This window comes from Festucalex cinctus, chromosome 10 (assembly GCF_051991245.1).
Source record: "Festucalex cinctus isolate MCC-2025b chromosome 10, RoL_Fcin_1.0, whole genome shotgun sequence".
NCBI classification, from domain to species: domain Eukaryota; kingdom Metazoa; phylum Chordata; class Actinopteri; order Syngnathiformes; family Syngnathidae; genus Festucalex; species Festucalex cinctus.
In genome coordinates, this window is record NC_135420.1 from 16,000,304 (window position 1) to 16,026,760 (window position 26,457).

At 38.0% G+C, this 26,457-nt stretch overlaps 1 protein-coding gene across 4 annotated transcripts; it reads right to left on the reverse strand.

Annotated features, from left to right (window-relative positions):
* Positions 1-16: 16 nt before the first annotated feature.
* On the reverse strand, positions 17-25,840 carry LOC144026794 (guanine nucleotide-binding protein subunit beta-4). 4 transcript variants are annotated; one of them, XR_013285304.1, is made up of 12 exons: positions 19,931-20,144; positions 12,091-12,296; positions 11,858-11,896; positions 10,220-10,326; positions 10,017-10,031; positions 7,737-7,800; positions 7,461-7,623; positions 7,289-7,355; positions 5,780-5,981; positions 4,453-4,669; positions 2,987-3,245; positions 17-2,741 (listed from the first exon to the last, which is right to left on the reverse strand). XR_013285304.1 is itself a non-coding variant. In XM_077533797.1 (11 exons), the coding sequence occupies exons 2-11, from the start codon at positions 12,145-12,147 to the stop codon at positions 3,139-3,141; spliced, it is 1,038 nt and encodes a 345-aa protein (XP_077389923.1). In that variant the 5' UTR covers positions 12,148-12,296; positions 25,681-25,840; the 3' UTR covers positions 17-3,138. The 4 variants fall into 4 exon arrangements, 3 of the variants coding, with proteins under 3 accessions (XP_077389923.1, XP_077389922.1, XP_077389924.1); XM_077533797.1 differs by lacking the exon at positions 19,931-20,144 and adding an exon at positions 25,681-25,840 and having other exon boundaries at positions 17-3,245; XM_077533796.1 differs by having other exon boundaries at positions 17-3,245.
* Positions 25,841-26,457: the final 617 nt, after the last annotated feature.

The following is a 26,457-nucleotide window of genomic DNA, read 5'->3' on the forward strand; positions in this document are numbered from 1 at the left end:
ATAAAAGTTCCAAATATTAACTTCTGTCAAAAGATTTTTTTATTTTATTATTTATTAATGACAATATGGCAACATATCAGTATCACCAAGCCACTGTACAAATACAAAAACAAAACAAACAAAAAAAGGTCTGGTGTGAAAAAGACTATAAAAATTATTCTGTAAGTGATGATTTTCACACACTAGCACTGTAAGAGAATTATCATGGCACCAAGTCCCTGGTCATTACTGGCTGAGAACAGGAAACAATAAACAGGCGATAAAGCAACTATAGTCAAAAAGGCAGTGCATTATTTGTGATAGTGCGGCGTCCGTGAGGGGTGGCGGGTAATGGCACTGCATGTGTTGTCATTTTGAATACCTCAAAAGTTGTATGTTGTTGGCACTGAGGTTGACACGCGTTCACGTAGAAAACTACAGTATAGATTTTTTTTTTTAGGCTGTGGTAAACCCCTTCTCCACCAAACAAGCTATTCGAACAGCTTCATAATCTACATCTGTACTGATACATTGAGTACGTACAAAAGTATGAAATTAAATCAAACTAAGCACCTTTTGTTATTGAGTTTTCACGCTTATAAACAGTTGTGTGTTCTGACGGTCATCGGCTTGCGAATTAATCACTGGCAAATGAACAAATGAGCCCATTTACACTTGATGCGTTGCACAGAAAGTCTAATTTCATTCATGACAATGTTCAAGTGAACATAAAGCCAGAAAATAATTAACTGGGAATCATTTTACATTCCCAAATATTTTCTTGGCATTGTCACCGTTGCCATAAACGAGCTGGTTATCTTAGCTAGCAAGCAGCGCTAGTAAAGTATGTAGTGGTCATTACAACCATTTTACATTACCAAATATTTTCTTGGCATTGGCACCGTTGCCATGAACGAGCAGGTTAGCTTAGCTAGCAAGCAGCACTAGTAAAGTATATAGTTGTCATTACAACCAAATTAAAATAATTTACCTCCAAAGTGCTACCAAGTGCTAATGAAGCAGCTCTTCTTGTTCCTCTCTGTTCAATATTTGAAAGTTGATTAATTTTACTTTTAGTTGTATTAAAACAGATCGTTTTGAAATAGGAATAACTTGAGCGACTGGAGTTTTCACCGTCACACATTCATTTGTTTGCTTTGGAGGCGCTGGGGTGAAAGGCTGTTTTGTGCTAAGCTAGGCTAATTGGCTACAAGCTAATGGCGGCACACATTGCATCGTCCCATAAACAAAACACTTTTTTTTTTTTTTATTAAACCAGTGATTCCCAGTGTTGTTAGAATGTTAATGGAGGCTGTATGTCTACTTTTTGTGACATTTTAGTTTGATAATGTGTCAGGATAATTTTTCTCATGTAAAATATGTGCCATGGTTCAATAAAGATTGGGAAACACCGTTTTAAACAGTTGTACGCTAGCATCTTGTAGCAAATGGCACAGCTCAGGGTCAATGAATGACAGTCAGACACAAAATAAGTCAAAAGTGCATCATACTCACATATCACAACCGACACCTCGGAGATTCCCAAGGTAACAATTAGGCTAAGTTGGCTAACAATAACATTCTGTTCAAATAAACACATTATTGCAGTGATCCTCAACGTGGCAGACATGAATCACTACCCAAGTACAACTCAATTGTGTTTAACTTTTGAATATAATTTTTGGAAATAAAACCTCTTCTTGATCGACTACACTAATGTATTTGAGATCCACTGCATTAATGCAAAGAAACAAAAAGGTGGCTATAGAATCCTTGTATGTTCATGGACTGAACCTTAATGAATTGTCACAAAGCGTGAAGAAGAATATTGTACCAAAATGTTGAAAAAGTCAAATGGTTCCGCACAGGTGTTTGTCGACTAAAAGTGGCCCTTAGTGTTCACAAGTGTAACCTTGCGCTTCAAGTGGGCCAATGGAAAAGTTCAAGATTTCGCTTTGTGGTGATGATGGAGGCTGATGTAAGGCAGAAAGTGTCCAATGTTTGGACACAGGCACCTGAGATGACACATGATAGGTCCAACAACTCAACGTTAAGCTTTTGTTTTTCTTTTTACTTCAGTTTTTTTGTTTTTTTTTGTTTTTTGTTTTAAACTGCAGGGCTTCTCAACTAAACTGGAGAGACCAGCTGAAAAGCCCTGCTTTAGAGGAGCCACAGTAGAAGCAAAAACAAGGGAGGGGACATGGGGAGGATGTGTTGTAAATTAGGGGTGGGGAACCTCGATCCTATCATAGAGTCGCACACCAAATTTAGGATGCCGTGATGTTTACAATTGAGGGTTCATTTGAGGTTGTAGCCTTCGATGGGTTCCCCACCCCTTTTGGAAGTGAAGTCAAATGTGCTCAGTTGTTGAACTGCAGCTTGTGAGTGCAATCTTAGCGTTTCTCTTCAACACATTGTCCACTAGCAGTACTAACAGTTCACAAAGTTGTTTTTGGGTGAAGAAACTAAACATAAAGCATAAAAAGAAATTGTTCAAAGATATATTTTAGTGGCACGTGACTTCAGGTCCATGCAGTTCGCACCAGGAATTGATGTTCCTTCATTTGTTTTCTTTGAAAAATTCAAAAAGAGTCGCCGCAGTCCTTGGTGGTGGTCCACATCACTTTGTGTGCTGCACAGGCAAAGCTTTCCATACACAGTATACGTTAAGGTCGTTGGATGTTTGCCCACTGTCACCGATTATCGTATTTTCTGTGGAGCGCTTCTACCTGGCGCACAGGTTGAGAGAACTTGATGCCACACTGTTGTCATAATGGGGATAAGCAGAAAGAAAACACGAAAGCCTAAAGTGATTAAGAAAAAAAAAAAAACTTGGAAATTAAAAATATAAACATTATATATGCATATATGATGCATATATATATACACACACGCACACATAATGCTATACATATATACTGTCTTTTTATATATAAATTTACAAATGACACGCATAATTATAGAATAAGATTTTTTTGTTTTTTTGTTTTAGTAATTTATCCATTACCTGTTTTTGATTGGACTGTTTGAAAATATTCAGCTTGCTTTGTAGGGGGAACAAAAAAGTAAAAAGATTGTTTAGAGGGATGAGACTGTGTAAACTCCATCAGCTGCGTTGGTGGAGGGAGTTGGCCAGGCGCTGATGGAGGTTGGCTACGTTTAGTTCCAGATCCGCAGGAAACTGTCCCAGGAGCCGGTGCCCACCGCCATGCCATCCTCCGTCACGCCCAAACAGCTCACCCTGTTGTCGTGGCCCGCGAGCACGCCTGCGTGAAAAGCACAATTGGTTTCAACTCAAAGGTTGCATTATTCCTGTAATTTTTAAGTTTCCGTGGTCATTGCTGGATTTTTGTGGAATTGTGGACGTAAACTCAACATTTTTCCCCATTTGTAGGTCAGTTTAACACAGTGGTTCTCAAATGGGGTTACATGAAGATACTCCAGGGGGAACGCAGGATTTTAAAATCAATTTAAAAAGCCGCATCCATTCAAAATACTTTAAAAATAATTACATTATGTAAAATTGCAAATATTTTAGGATAATCTAAATTAATACAATAAAATGTATATTCAATAGGCTTTTCAATTTCATTGTCCTAAAACCCAGCCCCTTAAACCAGAATGGTTTGACCCAAACTGTCTGTCGTAGGCCATCTAGGATCACCTGGCAATCATTTGAAATTTTGAGAACAAGATTTTTACTATAATCCCAAAGGAGGACACTTAATTGTAATGATATAAGGGGTGGGAATCTTTGACCGATTTCTGCTTCAATTTATAGATGTAAAGAATCGCCATGATTTATCTACTCCTGTCTGACTCGCTAACGCTAATTTGCGCCAACTCGTGGCACTTTTATCACTCAATAAAACACTTTTATCATTCATACAAAACGTTTCAGCTATGTAGAGAAGCATCTTAACTAAACACATTTTATTGGAATAACTTGATCGTGACTTTTCCCTTCTACTCTCTAATGTGGCTGCGAATTAACAGTGCGCTGAACCACACTGCCCCTAAGTGGCCAAATCAGGTACAACATGAACAGAACTCCCAATACAGTCTTCCCTCGCTATAACGCGGTTCACTTTTCGCGGTCTCGCTGTATCGCGGATTTTTTTTTTAAGTGCAATTTTGCATATTTTTTTACAGTAATATACCCATTTTTATAAAATTTATGAAGGTTTGAACATTGTCAAAGTTTGAACAAGAGAGAAATGTGAGAACATGTAAATGCCTCAATGAGAACAGTGTATAAATTGTGCGGTCGGGGATTTTAGAGCCTTAAAACATTTATGAGTTGTAAAACATAAAGCTAACTACTTCGCGGATTTCATTTATTGCGGGTATTTTTTGGAACCTAACCCCAGCGGAAAACGAGGGAACACTGTAAAGGAACACACAAAGACAGTGATAATTTAAATAAAATCGATTTGTCCATTCTAGTGGTCTGGCCCAACAGGCCCAACGTACCTGCCCGCTCGCCTTTCAGAGTGTCCCAGACGTTGCAGTTGAAGTCGTCGTAGCCGGCCAGCAGCAGACGGCCGCTCTTGGAGAACGCCACGGATGTGATGCCGCAGATGATGTTGTCGTGGCTGTACATCATCAGCTCCTGGTCGGCACGCAGGTCAAACAGCCTGCAGGTGGCGTCGTCTGAGCCTGTGCCAAAGGCATTGCCGTTGGGGAAGAACTGCGGGCAAAGAGGGGGAAAAGGGGAAATCAAATGATTTAAAAATTTTGGTTCACAAGACACTCGGTTCTGGCCAAGTTAAAAGTACCTTCAATGCAGCACGAGGTTGCCTTGAAAGGTGAGGTTTGTGTAAAATTAACGAAAAAAATAATACTCAAAGAATTTAACTCAGGTGAAATGCAACGTTAGGTAAGAAAAGTTACTTTTTTCATTTGATTATGGTGGTTATTAATTTTTGCGAACAAGTAATACGCTTAAAAAAATAAAAATTAAAAAAATAAAACTAATACTGAAACTAAAAGTAAGCTTTTTTTTCCCTCTCTCTCCTCATAAATACTGGTAACTAAAACTAATAAAAACGAACAGAGCCACCTGGAAAACTAAAATTAATTCATTAAAAAAAAAAAAAATTCAAAATGAAATAAAAACCTAATATAAAAATTCCAAAACAATAATAACCCTCATCTTCAGTGACACTTTAACGTCTCAAATTAAAATTTCCATTTTATCGGGCCCATACAATTATCATTACTATTTTGTCCCCTTAAGGTGCCCATGATGTTACTGTATCATGCTGCAGAGGCGGTTACATTTTACATAAATGATGACACACAAGAGACATCACGACCAACCAGTGACACTGTTATAGGTAGGGATGTTCCTCACCACTTTTTTCAGACTAATACCAGTCATAAACTTATTTTTTGTCACAAGCCACATGGTAATTATGATTTCCTTCAGACGGCCAGATTTTTTTAACAAGATTTTTTTGGCCACTTTTTTTTTTTTTTTTTTCATCTTGCGTCACTGGTAAAAATTGAAGACTGACAAGTAAGATTTGGAGATAAAAAGAGAAGTTTAAAAAGTAGGGTATATTTCTGATTATTTTAAAATCCATGCCAAATGCCTTTTGTTGACGTAAGAAAAAAATCTGGTTATTCTGCTATAACAAGTACTAAAACTATAAGTCAACTCTGAAAAAAATTGTTGATCACACTTCAACCTAGAGGTAATCTGGTCATCTCAGGCAATTAAAAAAATAAATAAATAAATAAATAAATAAATAAAAATTCCCTCTGAACTGTTTTAGTTGTGAATTTTGTGACTCACAGTGACGGCGTTGATGTCGGACACATGGCCAGTGAAAGACTGCCTGCACATGGCATCACGGATGTCCCACAGCTTGGAGGTGGCGTCGCATGCTCCAGACACAAAAGTCTTGTAGTCTGGGCTGAGAGACAAGCTCATCACGTCCCCCGTGTGGCCAGTGAAGGTTGTGGCCTGCTGGCCCGTCTCGATGTCCCACAATGCGCTGCAAGTGACGGGGTGTTCAAGAGGATTATTAAGCACGGGAAATTCTTTAACTCGCTCACTAAAGCAACTTCACAAGAGGTATAGGATGGATGAATCTTTGTAGTGGATTCCAGTTTTATTTTCAAATGTAAAATTGAATTTCATACTGCTGACTACGGCTGCTCGATTATGGAAAAAATAATAATCACGATTATTTTTGGCACTGCGATTGGCTGGCAACCAGTTCAGGGTGTACTCCGCCTACTGCCCGAAGCCAGCTGGGATAGGCTCCAGCACACCCACGACCCTTGTAAGGAGTAAGCGGTTAAGAAAATGGATGGATGGATTATTTTGGCAATGAAATAATTATTTAAATATTTTTTTCGGTTTAAAAAACCCCCCAAAAAAACAAAATAAAAAAAACATTTAAAAATATTAAGACCAATTAAAAAAAAAAATAGTATTAGCAATATAGTAATAGTAATAGTAATATTATGATTATTTTGGTAACAATTGAAATCATGATTAGGATGAGAATTTTTTTTTTGGTACAAAACAAGAAAATAAAAAATATTAAATAAAATTCTTTGAAACACTATAAATATGCAAGTTCCTTTTGGATGAAACAAAATTTATTAAATTAGTTATTTAAAAAAAAAAAAAAAAATATATATATATATATATATATATATATATATATATATATATACACACACATTTAAACAACTCAGCATTAGTGTTAATAATCTTTTATTTTTGTTAACAATTATACCAATTTTGTAATTCTGGAGTGCAATAATTGAAATTGCAATCAAATTTTGATTAATTGCACAGCCCTAGGACAGGCAATTCAAAACTTTACCTTAGGTTCCAGAGGAAAATGTGATATGAATATATTATTTTGGTAATAATTGAAATCATGATTATTACGATAATTTAATAAAAATAATGTTATTTATTTTTTGGTACAAAGCAAGAAAATGTTTTAACGTAAAAAATACTAAGAAATAAAATTCTTTGAAACACTATAAATATGCAAGTTCATTTTGGATGAAACAAAATTCATTAAATTAGTTATTTTAAAATTATTAATATAATTATTAAAATTATTACATTCGTTATTTTAAATTTAAAAAAAGGTATAAATGTAATTCATAATGAATTAAACTAACTCAAAATTATTATTATTATTATTATTATTATTATTTTTTTTTTTTTTTTTTTTTTTTTTTTTTTTTAAACGATTATGTTTATTACTTGCACCTCCCTACTGCTGACATCATATTGCCGCATATCATACTCTGCCTTCCGAAAATGCACACTCACCATGTGGTGTCTCCAGAGCTGGTCAGTATCTGGTTGTCATCCAAGAAACGACAACAGGACAAATAACCTGAAAAGAGACAGATTCGTGCATGACTTACAGGAACTACTTAATGATTACATTTCGTTGACTACACTTCTAGACTGATTTCTTTTCTGATTTTCTTCTGCCCACCTGTATGTCCCGGCAGCTCCCGGGTGACACGCACGCTCCCCTCACGAGTCTTCAGGCTGTATATGGAGCAGATGTTGTCCAGGCCTCCGCAGGCCACATAGTTCCCGGAGGGAGCGTAAGCGCACGTCATCACCCAGGAAGAGCGCAAAGGGATGGCATGCATCTGTGGATACCAATTGCCTTTATATTATTAACAAAGCCAAAAACTTATTCAAGGGGTGATCTGTTCTATATTAGAAGAAGAACGGTTTACTGCGCGCAGGTGAGTTTTCGCACCTTATTTGTGGTGTAACTGTCCCAGATGATTAGCTTTCCATCTTGTGAGGCACTGACAAGAAGCCTGAAATAAAAAAAATAAAAAAAAGGTGAGGCATCGCGGGCATGCATTGTATATACCTTGTAAATTATCGTGCATGCATGTGATGTGGTGCTTTCAAAGCGATGACAGGCAGCCACCGTGCGCGCATTGTGCACAGACGTATGTATGAATGGACTAACAAATAAAATTGCCCCCAGATGGAGGGTAGCCAACTTATATAGGGCTGGGTTTAAAAAAAAAAAAAAAGAGTTATCAATTTGCCTGATGATCGTAAAACCATGATTTGATTATTTTAATCTCTTTTCCTATATATTCATTAGGAAATAATCAATTTAAAGGACAATTTTTTTGTATCTTTTCTTGAAATTCACTGTTCAACATGAATTTAAAAAATATTTTCTTACATTGATTAAAGACCTGGCTTATTGCAAGTTAAAACAATACATAATCTACATCTGTTAAAAGTCAGGTTGATTTCCATTTGTGCAGTTCTAGCACCCTCTGGTGGCTAGTTTTTTTAGTGCAGTTTAATTTTCATAAGGCATGTTTTGTCCCTTTTTGTTTGAAATCCACGCTAAATGGTCAGATAAAGGGGAATGTAATGCTTGTGAACAGAGTCAAATGTGGAGGAACTCAATGTATGCTTGCATTACCAAGCAAGTGACTCAATATTAAGTGTTATTAAAGACTGTAGGTTGTTTATAAACATGGTTGTAATGTATAAAAGCACAATATTGTCTTTTTTTTTTTTTTTTAAACAACAGCATTGTGACCTTTTGTTGTCTCGCCAACCTAGGGATGCACTGATCACAATTTTCACCGATCCCCGATCTTTTAAAAAGTCTGACCTGCCGATCCCGATTTTTGCCGATTCCGATTTTTTTTTCCATTACAAGCAGCATATACCTTCAGTGTTCCAATATTGTTTTATAGGAAAACATTAAACAATATCGACGAAATAATACAAATGGGTTGTTTTAACTGCACATGAAGTACCGGTAGTTCTCTCAAATAAAAGTGAAAATCCTATTAATAATCTCAGCAGAAGAGGACAGTGTCTGACTTTTTCAGACCTCTGAGGAGTGAGATGAGATTGGTGGAAAAGATCGGCTTATTTTTAAAGCGATCGGCCGATCACCGATCTTCCAAAATTAAGGAAATCTGGGCCGATAAATCGGCCGGCCGATCGATCAGTGCGCCCCCTTCCCACAATATTGTGATAATTAACCACAACATCGTGATGTTTGGATATCGTTACATCCCTAGTAATCAGTAAAATCAATGTGTTGAAGTCAGGCCAGTGTAATGTAATGATTGGCAACGTAAGATGGCCGCCGGTGACGTCACTTCACGCTACGGCATTGTTAGTCCATTCATATACAAGTCCTTGGCTCTGTGTAGACAAATTTTGAGGTGTACTGACAAACAGCATCCATCGTGTGCCCCCTTCTCTCTCAGAACCGTTTTGTCCTGCTTCATGTAAATATTATTGAGCATTTATTGTCTAGTGAGAGGTGGTCGAAGGGAAAAACAAAAAGTGCAAATATGACAAATCTCGAGGAGGAAGAAAATGGGTGAGGATCGAATTAGAGGAGACACCCTAAGAGACGCCGAATGCGGAAACACCCCGACCGCATGTTTCCTGCTCTCTAGGGACAGGAAGTGGCTTGATGGGGATGCGCTACAATCAAGCGGGGAGGCACCGGCGAGCACAAATATCAGTAGCTGTGGAAAAAAAATAAACTCCCTGCCGGATCACACAGATGGTGCAACACATGCTGGATACCATTCGAATGATGTTAAATATAGTTAGTAAATGTGCCCGAGATAAAAAGGGGAAGGTTGTGGAATTCCCCCAAGATGCACATCATACAAGTAGGAAACAACTGCATGCATATGTAAAAATAATCATTCTTGGTGCAACAGTTAAAAACGCAGTTTGTATGTTGTTTTTTTTTTTCTGATGTGGAAAATTCATGTGAGCAGCCACAAAGTCTGACCATCGGTTTATTTCTGAATCATTCAAGTATTCAAAATGTTCTCAAACTGCATCTTTAAGGCGATCGTGTTTGATGCTGCTGTCTGTGCACTGCAAACATCATCCGTGTGATACTAATGAGAGTGTATGTGTGCTAGTACGCAATAAGTAGAAGTGGAGGTGTCAGTGTCATTCACTGTCATGGTGGTATTAGTCATATTAGTAGTAGCGGTAGTAGCGGTTGTATATAGTCCCACACCTGGGACTGCCGTCACTGGCCCAGTGCATCGCATTGGGAGACAGATGGACAGAGAGAAGTTTTAAGACACATATTGGATAGAGGCATACAATACTAATACACATACTGTTTACTTGTACACACCCAATATATGCACATACTATACTTGAGTTCAAAACAAACAAATGCTAATATTTGCTTTGTCTGAAGAAGAAGCACACTACCTGGAGTCACTCCCCCAGTGCATTGCATAGATCTTGGCCAGGTGGCCCCTGAGAGTGCGTCGCGTCCGCATCTGTATCCGGCCCACTGAGTCCAGACCAGCTGTGATCTGACAAAACACAAGAAGGAGTGGAGGAAGGAGACTTGTCAGTGCAAACGCACATCACTGGATACCATCACAGGCTGTGTTCGAAACAGCACCAACAATCAGGAAACACAGAATCAGTTACATGCTGACAAAAAACACTTCTAGACAATAGTTCAATCAAATCACAATACAGTAACTGAGCTTTTTTTCAACTAATTTGCATGCCAATCACAGCAGTGAAGGTAAATGAAAAGAATATTTTGCTTCCATGTGGGGCCATGGGGCAAACATTTAAGTTAAGATCCTGGCTCTGACGTACAAAAACAACCCGTAAATCAAGCAGGCCCTGTAACGCAACTTGGTCTGCTGTACGCAACAGTTGATTTAGTACAGATTGTTTTTATCTCCCATTATTCCCTATATGAAAATGATTTTGACTTATATTGAATGGCTTGTGTGCATTTAACGTTCCACTGTAGTCACGTTACATTACCAAATTTATGACTGACACTGATGAAACGATAAAACCTCAAACATCAGTAACCGCAGTAAAATTGTCATTTTTTTATGTACAAAAAGTACTAATGTTATTTGTATCAGTGACGACTGAAGAGTTGAATACTCGTACTGGTATGGGTCTGAAAAAAAAAAAAAATGGTATCAAACATCCCTAAGTAGAACCATTGACAAATCAATAAACTTCAAATTGTTTGTATTTTTATTCATTGAATATTACATTAGGTATGGGAGGACATTAATAAAAAATTATTATATATGCTCCCTTTGTCTTGCAAGCTTTTCTGAAACAGGCTCTGTCACTGTCTACCTGAAAAAACAAAACAACAAAAAATAAATAAAAACAAAACAAAACGTGGCATCGTATAATTACTAATGGCAAGGTATCTTTTCTAGATCATGCAACCCTATTCCACTGTATTTATTAATAACATACAACTTAATCAAATGATTATATTAAGGGCTGAGCTGATTATTGGCGCCGATATACAGCATTTTGAAGAATATTGGCGTCGGCAATTTTGAAGAATCATATGGTCATAGATCCATTTAAAAAAAAAAAAAAAAAAGTGATGGGGACAAAATTCAGGGAACTAATTCTTAAATTTCATAGATGCTGTTGACCCTGGAAACTCTCTGCACCTTCTGTTTTTATTTGAAGTTAAAACTAAAATAAGTAAAATTTTAATACTTCAGATCTTTTTATTTAACTGTTGAAAACATGCTCCTGGGAGACCCCCTTGATTTTTTTGGTCAGATTTTTAAAACAAAGATGTCTAATGACAAAGATTTTCTTTTTTAAACTGCAATATTTTACCAACCCTAAAAGTTGTTCAATAAAAATGTGCTTAAATATTTAAATAAATAAGAGCTGGAGTTTGTATTTTCATCAAATTTTGATTCCAATTTCCCTTTTAGTGAAAATAAATATCGGCGTCCTTGACTACTAATAAAAATCTCTATCTCTAATTATATGAACTGACTTTCCATTTCCATGTTTGAAAAAATGCAGTGTTTAGTCTCTCCTGCCTCTTACCTGTGACAAAGTAGAGTCACTGCAGGCTTTCCTGGCATCCTGCAGTAAACAAACAAAGAAGACATTTCAAACGGCAATACGTGTACGGTATGTTACAAAGAAAAACAGGAGAGACATGTGGCATGTGTCACCGTCTCATCTGAAAGTGCTCGCGTTACGGCTTACAGTGAGCAAACAGTCGCTCACTTGTGCCAACCACACGCACGCACAATCTACACACAATGTTGCCGTACCCGGATTTGATTGCGTAGCTGATCGGCCTCCTGCCGCAACTGTTCCAGCTCGCTCATTGTGCCTCAGACGTGTTCAGGTCACACTCCACACCAAACGCTGACCAGGCGAGGAAAATGCACGTGACTGAACGCACGCACACTCACACGCACCCGCACGCAGACGGACGGACGGAGACGCACACCGTCACTCCCTCGCCTGCCGACACCTGCAAAGAAAAGGGTGTGAAGCAATTAAATTCAGCAGACAGATGGGACGGTACTAATACTTCCATCAAACAAATGTAATGCATCCTGTTTGGGGAGCGGCAAAGGGTGGAGCAGGGCTGAGGTCTGGAGGGGGGTCTGGCTCTTCAAACACCCCCAGCATGGTTCAAAAAGGCCATCTGAGCCTCACTCTGACCTTTAAAACACGCCGTTGCATTGTATCGCCACATACAGCACAAGTTTGCCAGCAACACAGTAGCGCCTTTCACACTGTTCATAAAAAGGTAGGCATTTTTCGGCCCTTTTTTTCTACAATGGCATTCCAGTAGGCAAAACAACCATAACGTCACAGTACATTTGTTGCTATCTTCTTTTGTACAATGAAACACGCCGCCATCGGTTTGCAATCCCGATATTTAGTTTTTTTGTTTTTTTTTGTTTTTTGTAAGCGTTATTAATTTTCTATTTTCACCATTTGCTGACATTTCACAGCATTAGTTTAAATTAGTGCTGTCATTACTGAATATTTTTTAGAATCAATTAATCTATCGATTTACTCAACTAATTGGATTCATGTGAATTTTGTATGGGGGGGACTAGTGGTTAGCACGGCCGCCTCCCAGTACTGAGGACTCGGGTTTGAGTCCAGACTCCGGCCTTCCTGGGTGGAGTTTGCATGTCCTCCCCGTTCCCGCGTGGGTCTTCTCCAGGTACTCCGGTCTCCTCCCACATTCCAAAGACATGCATGGCAGGTTAATTGGGTGCTCCGAATTGTCCCTTGGTGTGCTTGTGAGTGTGGATCGTTGTTCGTCTGTGTGCCCTGCGATTGGCTGACAACCAGTTTAGGGTGTACCCTGCCTACTGCCCAAAGCCAGCTGAGATAGGCCCCAGCACCCCCCGCGACCCTTGTGAGGAATAAGCGGTCAAGAAAATGGATGGATGGATGAATTTTGTATTTCTGATCACAGTTGATTAATTCAGTGGTTCTAAAATGGGGGTACATGACATTTTAAAATATATTTGAAAAGTATATTTAAATAAATTTTCTAAAAAATATACATAAATTAATAAAATAAATTTCATATTTAGTCGGCAATCGAACTTAAGTGTCCTAAAAACCCATAGCAGAATGGTTTGACCCAACTTGTCAGATGACACCTAGAATAACTCGTCAATCACCTGAAAACTTTATTTAAAATTCAGTTAATTATTTATTTTTGAGAACAGAGCTTTACTATGATCACAAAAGACGACACTTTATGTTGATAATAATCTGTACGTGCACAAATCACTTTTTTTTTTATTTTAGTAAATATATTTTCATTTCCAAATAGTTCAAGAGACCACATAAACACAAATAAATACAAATAGAGTTCCAAAGATTAATAATAAATCAGACAATGATGGCACAGTACTATTTTTTCTCAGTGAACAAGTACTGTGGATATGTTGAAATGAGAGGATTTGGAGTTTTGGACCATTTTAAATTAAAATATTATTAAAATATGTGTCGACTAATTTGATAATTGATTAATTCTGACAGCTCTACTTGAAATGCTGATTATCACGAAAATAAACGTATCTACCGATTCAGCCAATCAGAGCCTCGCTAATATTTTCCCAGATGCTGATTGGTGGTTGTGTCAGTAGATGCTGCAAGCCTTACTAATCACCGTCTTCAACATTTCCCATACTGTATGTAATGTAATGTTACAGGAGTGCAGACATATTCCTACACTCGTTTTTTTTTCGTCTTCATATTTAATTGTCCATAATGAAGGTCACATGCTAAATGCAGGCAAGCGTCTCATTTTTAAATAAGCCAAGAAGATCAAACATCTCTCCCTGTAAAAGAAGCGCATACAGTGAATTTAGCATCGGTTGTCACAAAGTCTAAGCTTTCTCCATTTATGGAGTCTTATACTGTATAATGTTTGTGCCACAGCCAGTTACATCATGAAGCAGGATTATGCAAAGACTACTTAGCTGATTTCCAGGAATCTTTAGGGGCAAAAGAAGAGCCATTAAAATTAGGAGTGTACAAATGGAGTTGAAAAAAAAAAAAAAAAAAAAAAAGAAGATAGATGGAGGTTTCAGTGAGTCAGTCTTGAAGCCCCTTTCTTTTTCTTGGGGAGCCTGAATATGGGTCACACAGCACTTAGAAAGTTCCCCGCCCACTTTAAAACAACCCTGTGAGATTAAATTTTCAGTTCCATTTTCTAAAATTCAACAATTACAGTCCCTTCCACTTCTGTGCAGGAAATCAAGCAAATGTCAAGAGAGGAGGAAGTTTGTTTGGATTAAAATCATCATTGATTCTCAACAGAGCCAAATTGTTGTCACACAAGCTGCATTTCAAGTTCCAGAACTTGTTCTTCGGACGCATGACCGGCTTGTCTCAGCTCAAGAGGTATCAGACTGTAATGACGCATCGGTGCAGCCAAGCAATGAAATTGTTTCAGCTGCCCAGGAAAGACGTCACGCTCTCCTCTGGCTGACGCAACTCCCCCGAAGAGAGGCTCTTGGCACTGGGTAATTGTGACGTACCATCCCTCAACGAACGTACTTACAGGTCATTCATAGCACGTTGTGGTGATACAGATGACCAGCCATGAAATCCACTCAGATAAAACAAGTGAAAATATCCAAGACTTAAAATGAAAACAAATCCACCAGCCTAGTTCAAGTCCATTGAGGTGTGGCTGTGTTTTGTTTAGCAAGTACCTGCCAGCCATAAGAAATAGTGCTGCTTGGCACAACTCTCTGCAACGATGGTGTGGCCAGTGTCAGTCCAACTAGCAAGACACTCACCAAGACTAATATTTAAATAAACACACCGACTGTAAAGTGCACACAGTTCTTTGGAGGCTTCGTTGAAATGCAGTTGTACAAATAATATAATTCATTCAAGAGTCGCATATAAACAGATCTATAACATGGATGCTACAGTAGGGCTGCTTGAATATGAAGAAAATATTCATCACGATTAATTTAGTAATAATTGCAACCACGATTAGGACAATCATTGGTTTAGTCATTTTAAAATAAAAAAAATTGCAAATATTTCAATTTAATTATTGTTGGTAAAAAATATTAACACAAATACAATTTTCTGAAATTACTATTTTGAGATCTATTAGCAAAAACTTGGAGTAAGACTACAGCATGTGCACTGCAGTATAGCTTGCAGAGTGCAAGCTAACTTGAGAGCGGGTATAGTGGAGGAACTCATGCACACATACATACCTCAAAATAACTCAATATTGGTATATTAATCATTCTGTGTGCGTTTTTTTTTTTTTTTTTTTTTTACAATTATCCCAACATTGTAATTGCGCCGCGGCGTGAAATTAATATCGCAATTGAATTTCAAATAATTGCACAGGCCTAACATGATTATTAACTCATTCACTAGCAGCCAATTTAACTGAATTTTGCAAGGCCAACAGAATATTGTGTTCTATTGTTGTAAATCTTTTAGCAACTAGACTAAGTGCAATTTCTGGAGAAATTGCGCGGGAACGCTGAAAGCTGAACGCTAAGATTTGAATGCATGTGGAATGCTTATGAAGTAGATTGAGAGATAAATTATGAAATTATGACCTCCTGGTTACTGGACATTGCGCTTTACCAACTGTGCCACCGAGCAGTATCAGACACCTGGTAATGATAATAAGTTATATGTGTGGAAGTGGGCGTGGAAGGTGATACTTTTAAAACGTTAAATGTCTGTCCCATTGAAATGAATGGGAAAAAGTTTATATTGAATGTTAAATTGTGCAAAATACTGTAAGTCATGTATATACCCCGGGAGGTGTCAATTTTTGCAGCTAGTTGAAATTTAAAAAATGTAAATTGGAAGTATTATATGGGAGTTGTTACGCAGCCAAAAAGTGTGGAGAATAAAAATCACAATAACATATGTGAGAATGCTTCAGCATTCCCACAATTAACAACTGACAAATGGCTTAGGCTGAGTCAGTCAAAACTGGTGACTGTAGGGCAAACCAACCAGGTGTAGGCAGATGTGTTCAGATAACCTGTTCGTAACTAGTCCAAACATCCAGAGAATGGAAGAAATGCTTGGCATGCTTCCAGTGAGTACATTTTCCAGTAAGGCGGGTTAGCACTTCTCGTAAGCCATTTTATGCTTGTGGACTTTAAGGTGCGTAAACACACCGCTACCTGGGAAACATGATCAAATTATGTAACTCTGTGTTGTTTTGGTGCTGGTTTTGTATGCTGTGCTTTGGTATTAATTATACATTTTTATCCCAGTCACTAATGGTGTAATGCAATGGTAATCGCCTCTAAGTGGCGGTGTGACTGAGTGTGAATGGTTGTCCATACATTTTACGCATTTCTTAAGTCTTTCACGGCTGGAAGCACACGACTATACAAATACTTTATCACATCCCTATGGCAAATTTATTTGCATATTGTAAATATGCGGTGGACAGATTAATAAAAAAAAAACACAATTAAATAATCATTAATTGTAGCCCTACAAAATACCAAGTCAAATTCCATCTATCCACTTATCACTTTCTAGATTACATGTTGCTGAAGCATATCAGTTAACAGGGCAAAAGGTACACGGCACCATGGACGAGTTGTCAGTCAATCACACATATACTGTTCAGATAGACAAGACAACGATTCAATTTTACTAATTCACACTGTCAGTGACTGGGAAAATAACTCACACTGTCTACACGGAAACTGCACGAGTAAACCACTACCCTATCAGATTCGTTTGCCCTCATTGTTGGCAGTAAAACGGTTTTCTAACCACATCCATACAGGTGTACTGTAGCGCATCAGCTCTGTCATGTGTAATGTAGTTGTCACAATATTAGGCAAAAGAAAATGGCGCATGATGAATAATGTCAGATAATGCTAACAATAAATATATACAAATATAGAATAGAATACTTCAACATCAGAAAGTCAACACTAAAAAGCAGGGTTTTATTTCAGTCACAATTTCAGCAAAATAAAATAAAATTATCCAATTTTATGTCCAGGTTTTAATCTCAAGTATTGTAAAACAACCACAAAATTACGAAACTAACAACATCTAACTATAAACTGTGACAATTCTCAGTGTTTGTGATTACACAAATAAATAAATAAATAAATAAATAAATAAATCTTCAACGAATACCAATGCTCCAACAATAATAGCCACATTGTGAAATGATCTCAATTCTCAAATGACCACCACAGGCAGCTGCTATGACAATATTGTCATTATCTTAAAATGACAACACTGTTATAGTCAGACTAGGGTTGCATGCCATGGTGCACCAGTAGTCCAAGAGTACTGCAATACCTCAGAGTCTAAAATAAAAAGGTCTTTCAGGTCTTTCAAGTGTAGCCAGACCTCAATATTTAAGATTGTCAGCCCAGACTCATTTTGTACCATATTAATTGGGACACATCCACTCTTAAAATTACCTCAGACATAAGGATCTTATAAGATTTTCGGGCATTTGACGTTATTGGTCAGGATCGGACAAACTTGGGACATGATCGTCTTTGTGTGTATGTGCGCACTCCAGCTCAGACTCCAAGGGAAAAAAAAAGAAAAAAAAAAACAAAAAAAGAAAAAAAAAAAAAAAACTAACCGAATAGTTTATTCAAGCGCACGTACAATGCACAATCTTGATACAGAGGCTGCAGTTACGTTTCAAGCCAGAGGTTGCAGTCATAAGTAAAGAAAATTACATTGCATGAACTATTTTTTGACAAGTTAAAGGGATCGTTCGGCTTTTTTAACATGAATCTCAATTTGATCCTCACCTCCCGTGTGTGCGATCAGCACTGACTTACCCCCGACAGCGTTCTGTGATACGCGTTCTGGTTCGGCGTTGGACGAGAGGAAAATAGTCCAGCAAGCTGGCTGGGGTCTCGGAAATAAAGCGTTTTTCTTCTAAAAACTATTTGTTTTCAAAAGCGTGATACATTTCCATCACAATACGCTTTTCTGAATAAAATCAGACGCCATTACCGCCAGCCACTACTTTTCTGTTCGTTCGTATCACTGCGCGGCGCCCTGTAGAACGCTAACCGACGCACTGCAGCCAGCTAGCTGATACTTCCGCCTGAAGTTGTTTGCCTTTTCGGCGGAAAACAAATAGTTTTTAGAAGAAAAACGCTTTATTTCCGAGACCCCAGCCAGCTTGCTGGACTATTTTCCTCTCGTCCAACGTCGAACCAGAACCGGTGTCACCGAACGCTGTCAGGGGTAAGTCAGTGCTGATCGCACACACGGGAGGTGAGGATCAAATTGAGATTCATGTTAAAAAAGCCGAACGATCCCTTTAAATAAAAAACAAAATAAATAAAAAAATAACAAGTGGACGGTACAGTATGTATTGCTTTGAAGACCCCCTTTTCTTTTATTGCTCAGTTCCTTAGACACCAATATTAAATTTGGTAGTGGCATCGTTTGATGAATTTCAGTTATAATTCTTTAATTAAAAAAAAAAATATTCAAGTTTCCTCCTGTAAACATCATTTAGCATATAATTTATACATGTATTTAATAAGTTGCAAAATGTCTGATGTACTTTTGTTTATGTTTAACAAATTTAAAACATCATAAATCACTGTTTCTACTTAGCACTGTCTCAAATGTTCGCCAATTTCGATACTGTAAATGTACAGGATCATATGCCGAGAAACGCAATATTGCGGCCTCAACTGACTTCAAAAGTCTTGGCCTATCTGCTATCCAGTCATATATTCAGATCAGTGACCTTAAGTGATAATCGCTAGCATGCTAATGCTAATCACCATTGATAACTGTTTAGCATATGCTAACTTGGTTGGTTTTTAATAAAGCATATGTAAAGAAGATAATAAATTATGAATATTTCTATCCACTCAATACATTTAATTTAAATTTAGGTCCAGCCTGAGTGTATTTTGTATTACCAAAATTACTCGATTATTCGATGGATTAATCAACAGGAAAATTGATTTTTATAAGATTCTATAGTGACAGCAAAGCACATGCAATTTTTGGCCAGTTGACCACGACTCACTTGTTAATCTCGTAACTTGATAACAGAACGATTAAAAATGAAAACTGTACGTCCAGAATATTTAATTTTTCCAATGAGCAACTACTCAAGACTCGGAAAGCTGTTGATCGATAGAACCATGAACAGTATGCAATTAAAAGACGATATTGGTGTGCCACAAAAATGAGTCATTATAAGTTCCTAATCTAAGCAACACATTGCAAAAAGCAGTGGCCGCGGATGGATGGAGGCGGCCTCGGCGGTATATTGAACGGATATGGATCAGGAAAAGGGACGCGGGGGTGTTGAGCAAAACTGGTGTGTCTCACTAGCACGCAATGTATCAATGGATCTAATCTACTATAGAGTTTTGGTCCCACACGAGTGTCATTTAACAGGTTGTAATTGGGCCGTCTGCATAGTAGTCGATAGCCAATACACGCACATGCGCGCGCGCGCGTGCACAAAACAGTGTCCGGAGGCGTGGGTACATTTTATGTCAAGAGTTACTTGATGGGCAATATACGATACGAGTGGTTAAAATCTGTTTCGTTTCGTGTCGCTACGAAGAAAAAAAAACAGGAAACGAAACAGCACGTCCTTACCTGAAAAACAGCTTTTTTTTTTCTCCCCCCTCCCACCTTGTAGTCTTGCCCGTCCTAACAGTCCGTGTCACGCCAGTCACACGATGATCATAGTCCCAGCTGCGAGTGGAGAAAAACGCAAAGGAGGTTGTGTTGAACAAATTTAGGTAGTTTCCTTGCTTCGGAGCTGGCGCCACTGTGGCCAGATTTGTCAAAATTTTCTCCAAGCAAGCTAATCACCACACCCATGAAAGTGGGAACATGGCAACAGCCTACGCTGAAGGGGTGCTTGGGGATGAATTGTGTGTCGAGATTTTCCCGAACAAGAATAACATAATTTATCTGAATTTCTCCCAATTATTAAATGTAATTACTCTTTCAACGTGGGGTAATTTCAATAAAATCAGCTTCTATAACGCAGGAAAATAGCTGAAAAAAATGAAGGCATACCCTGTCCGTAAATGGTACACTCTGTTAGCTCCTCTTGTAAAAAGGGAAGCGACCAGGATACAGGAAGCAAATATTAAATCTACAAAACTGGTTACAACACTGAATCAAGTTTAACACTGATTTGTTTAAATTTAAATACAGATAGGCTGCTTAAATCATTGGTTCAATCAAGCAGAAGAAAGTGCGATACCTTAATTTTGTTAATGAAATCGCCCCATAAGACTTTAAAAACATCTAAACAATGTTTTATTTTATTTTATTTTTTATTTGTTTTTTTTATCTAAACAATATTAGCAATGGGCAATTATGAACATCCGGGCATTACTGATATTTCCTCAATGCAACACGGTGAAAACAAACGGCCTGTGACTAGCAACTCTCAGAAAATCAAGCCTAAAAGTTGGTGTGTGGTTAAATGTTCCAACCACCACAACATGTTGGGAACTAAATTATCTTTTCATGTTTTTCCCATGAACCTTGAACGTCGGAGAAAATGTGTAAATTCCTCAGAGGGACATTTACTCGTTATTTCTTTGCAACTTGAGGGCAAGCATAAAGTTAACCAAAAAAGGGGGAGCCGAATAATCACTCTAATTGTCCAAATCGCTGAAACTATTTATATAGAATATTAAAAGAGTGTATAGAGTGTAACTCAACCCGAGATTAGACCGCCACAGCACCGGGCTCGCTACAGTGTCATTTGCTTGTCTTTTGACATGTTTTAGCTCGCGAGTCTCACATTTTCATTTTCTTTGGAACAGTTTTTACATAATTAGCAAATTATATATTCAGATGACCTAAGACCTAAATTGCATACAGATGCGGTTTTGATTCTTTCATTTAAAAATAAATCGAATTAAAATAAATAAATAATATAACATATATGTAAGCACATTAGACTGATTACATCAAATTTCTGTTCAAATCACACTTTTGCCTCTGGCAATTCCGAGTTTACGTCACAAGTCACTCTGCTCATTGAAAAGCATTGTGCTTTGCATTGTTGTAATTTTATTTGTGAGGATTATTTTGGTTTCAAAATGTGATTAAATGTTGTTCGAATACTATAACAATCTGCCTGGTTTGTATTGTAGTCACAGGCAAAAGCAATACAGTACAGTACGCCGTTCATTTTCACCATGTAAGTAAGCATTGCGGAAATACCAGAAATACCCGGATGTTCGGAATTGTCAATTGTAGTCAAATGACATTTGATCACATTTTGAAAACAAAATAAGCCTTGCAAATATAATTACAACAATCCAAACTCCACTGCTTTTCAATGAGCAGAGAGCTTGTATTCACAGAGTAAGACCACCATTTTGACCTGTGACGTAATTGTGACATAACGTAAGCTCGGAATTGTTCATACAGTACAGTTGTAGTGTGATTTTTAGAGCTGGAATGAACAACAAAAGTTACCATCTAAAATGTACAGTTGGTTCCCCAAAAATATTCAGGTTCAAAAGATGTATGGTCAAATATGGTTTGGACTGTGCTGGCCTGGGAGACAGCTGTGCCAAGTCACACAATGGCACGTCACGGCTGGACTGCATCTGGCTCATTGAAAGGGATCCCTTTCCATTAGGTTAGGATGAATTTTTAATGGCACCAATGAAAGGGAGCAGCGGAGTAGGCTTTTCCATATCTCTGCACGAGCTATAATCAATCGAGGGAAGATGAAAGTTGCCTAGCGCTTGGTTTCCTTTCCAAGTAGCATGGGGTCAGATTAAATCACATTGAATTCACACCCAGCATTAGTTTAGGTGTGTCAAACTGATTTGCTTTCAAGAACAAAATGAGGATTAGTGAGATATCGTGTTATGTTGGTTTGTTGTTTTTATACATCATTTTTTGAAAATTTCTACAATCATTAATGAGGGAACTTGCTTAATAAAAAGACCAATAAAGAAAATGTGTTACACTAAATATTAGTCATCGTTAATGCTAATCCTACAGGTATGCACATGCAGTGATAAAACCAAGAGGGACAAGCAGAAACCTTGTAAGACTAAAGTGCCATCATTTCTTTCAGATCAGGCATAAAGTTACTCAACGCAAGAATGATGCATATGATGCAATCACAGTTTGCCAGTAATTCAATTATTGCGTCGCAACGGCCTTACATATTTTCCACCAGAAAATAGTGCATTGAAAAGAATTCACAACAGGTTAACTCTTCTGCCTTATTTATTTATTTATCTATTTATTTATTTATTTATTTATTACTCCAGTGAAAAGCAGCTGAATGCATTAGTCAGCTGAGATTCAGAGTCAGTGTCCAAAGGCACATCTTTGCCCAATCAAGTCCCCCGGTCCATTGCTTGGCAACCAAAAGGGGAGGGGGCAGATTGTTACTATAAAAATAGAACATCAATAGCTCTATGTCAGGGGTGGGGGACACACACGCACATGTCAGCTAGGCTATAAATAGTATCTGGGAGCCTGGACAGGTTATGTTGTACAGTAGTTCAATTGTATTGTCACCTGGCTGCAGAACATAATGTATGACAGAATTTTGCATCAATGCAAACTCAAGCAGAGTAACGGCCAGTCATTTGAATTTGTGGCAGTTTTGTGGCTCTGGATGAAATAATATGAGCTGACATCACAATGCCTCGTATAGAGCAAAAACTGTGAAAGGCTGTGTGAGTGTGGAGGCATGCTTCCTCTTACTGTATTCTTGATGGTTGTTTGTATGAAGGCAAATGACTTGGCATCTAATAAAATAAATTTGAATGTGACCTACTAATGTGTACATAAGTGGAGTTTACATGTAACATTTCTGTTATTATATTTAAAAAAAACAAAAAACTATACGTGACTAAACCGACAAAAAAAAAAAAAAAAAATACAAATGGATGAATGATTAAATTGAGATAATGGGATGCAATTTTGAATGCATTTTGGAATTTTTTTTTGTCACGTGGTGCCAGGTCCATTAAATATTTCCACTGTATCAAAGGCAATTAAAAGGTGTAGCAACAGCAGGACCTTAAAAGGCTTTATCAGGGCTGTCTTATCCACCAGACATCGCCCGGGGAGGCTGGCCGTTGCCAGGGCAACCCTCACAAATGGATACTGACGTCAAGAAGGTAGGAGAAATATCTGGGAGAGCCAGAGCTTGTATGCATAATGGATTATTGAGAGAGAGAGAGAGAGAGAGAGAGAGAGAGAGAGAGAGAGAGAGAGAGAGAGAGAGAGAGAGAGAGAGAGAGAGAGAGAGAGAGAGAGAGAGAGAGAGAGAGAAAGAAAGAAAGAACTGTCTTCAAGAGTGTGAAGTGACTTAAAATATGTGTTGTGCTGTGCTCAACTCACTGTTTTTTTCCTGAGGTCAATTAAGGTTGACAGTTTAAAAGATTGATTAACTTGTTGGCTGGCAAGCACAAACTTTACCATTTTCATTCAAACACTGCATCTTGTGGACCATATTTCTTAGAACAAGGAATTCTTTGTGCTGCCAGCGAGTTTTAATTTCATTTTATTTATTTACGTATTGGTTTTGGTCAGCTTATTCTAAACGCACATTATACTTCCCTCGCTTATGCATGGACATGCAACATGCAGCATAGAATATAACTCCACATAATCAAAACGAGCAGCATAATCATAACAACCAGAATGATTTGAAATAAGTTTTCAAGTCGAGAAGGTTGCAGCAAAGCGATGTCGGGTCATGAAGTGATAGCGGACGTAAACACGCTTGAGTACGGACGGATGACTGGAGTGCAATGTGATGGTAGAGATCATTGTAAGATTCGTTGTCATGTACTTCCTTGTTATTGTGAGATCACATGCTGCTCATTGCAGAAACACCCGCTCGCCACAATGTGGTCAGACAAAAAACAAACAAAAAACAAAACATAATTTACTCTACTGAGTCCACAATGTCATTCATTCAGGTGTAGAGATGACAGTTTACTGTACGTTGTCTCCCTTTGACAGCTTCTTGTCTAATCTCCGTTCTATTGTTGGCACATGAGAGACTATCCAAGCAAAGGTTTAGTGAAGTGCCCTCATCATTTCTGTGATAATGTCTCTCGTGATGTGGTGGAATTACAAGATTGGCAAACTCAGGGGCGCTTCATGAATGTAGGTAGCCTGTGTAGGCATGAATGTAAATCAGGGGTCTCAAATTCGTCAACCGGGACCACATGATATATTATTATGATGATGATGATGATGATTATTATTATTTACCTTACCTGAGTTTTTTTCTTTTTAAATCAAGTATGGGTTACCATAGTTCAGGCTTATAGAGACAGATTGTTGACAACAACAGTGAATTTCAAGAAAAACGAGATGGAATTTATTTTTAGTTTTTTCTAACACAGGGGCACACCAGCTTGTCTTGAATCCACAAAGAAATTTGGGGTGCTCAAGAAATCAGATGTCAACTCGACATGCTGAGGAGGATGCAGGGCTGGACTGGCCATTTGGCATACAGGGCTGATGCCCGGTGGGCCGAAGTCCTTTGGGGCAGATACGGCGCTATTTCCTATTTTCCTCTATTTTACTCCACTCTATCTCCAGCGTTTGAGACCCCTGGTGTAAATGGTTGTTTGTCAAAATGTGTCCTGCAATTGGCCAGTGAGCAGTCCAGGCGAGACCCCACCTATTTCCCTAAATCAGATGGAATTGTCCCCAGCTCAGCCACAACCCTGCTGATGATAAGCTAGAGAAAATTTATAAATCACAAAGATGGGTTACTATCCGACGATAAATATCTTTAGGTGATCCAACCAATAGTACAGATAACACAGCTTAATAAAGAGTAACAGTAAAGTGAAAAAAATCAAAGATTTTTAAAAATAAATAATTCATTTGTTTCAACTGAATGTGCAGTGAAGTGAGTAGTTTGTAGGGAATTTCCAACATTTCTGCTATCAGGCTTGCAACAAATGACATTAAACATGAACCGACGTGCTCTTACGTTTCCAGAGAAGTGAATCATACATCAGGAACAGTTTTGAAGGGAAACATTGAGCAATGCAGATGTAATAATGTCACCCTCTTCAAAAAGCTCTTGCCTTAGCTGCAACGCACAACCAAATCAAATGATCATTCATGATTATGCTCTCACTATTAGTTTGACATGACCTTTGAATCTAGCACAGGTTCAAAACACGACATAAGCATGATCAGTCAGATAAGATAGCCATCCATCTTGGTTTCGTTACAATTACAGTTTCACTTTTATACCATAGAAAGGTACTTTTTCTCACAGGAATAATTATCTCTATGCGAAACAGGAAGCTATGGAATGAAAGCCAAAAAATGCAGCAATGAATTTAAGAGGGAAAAATTCTGAGCCTTCTTACCTATTACCAGAACAGCACAGGAAGTGGGCGTTTTCTTTTGTAGGTCCTTAATGTCATTGACTTGAAAGTGTGCACTGGTTTTGGTTCTTCCTCTCGCCGACGTGTGGAAGCTTCAGGGAGGAGCAATAAATGGAGAGAGAGCGTTTTGCGAGACAGGCAGAGCTGGAGTATGAGGCTGCCGAGTGGGAGTGGGAGCATATGGGAAGCAAAGAAGATGGAGTAGTATTTTTTGTTAAAGAGACAGTGGTGTGCTACCATAAGAGCAAAGTTATCAATGGATGACATGCTGTTGCTATAGTTCAATGGCTATTGATTCCAAATTCAACGGTGGATAGCAGTACTAATAGTTTTGGTATGGTAGTGCCAGTGATTGAAATTAATTTGTTTTGCACAAATTGCACATGATGGAGGTCAAGGGCTGTAAAAAATGAGTCCCCAGTGTTAACAGTTGGCCTTCCTGTGTTTTAACAGACACTCTAACATTGGGAGGGAATGTTCTTAACTGGGATGGCATAGTGGTTAGTAGGGGTGTGAATTGCCTAGTACCTGACGATTCGATTCGTATCACGATTCACAGGTCACGATTCGATTCGATACCGATTAATCCCGATACGAATGGTCACGATTCGATACCGATTAATCCCGATACGAATTTATAAGTCGATTGTTGCGATTTTTTTCCATTCAAATTTAGAAAATACTATCAGTAAATTTGTACATGTACACTGTAAGATTTGTATGAATATATTTATCTAAAACTTGAGGCTTATAACCGTG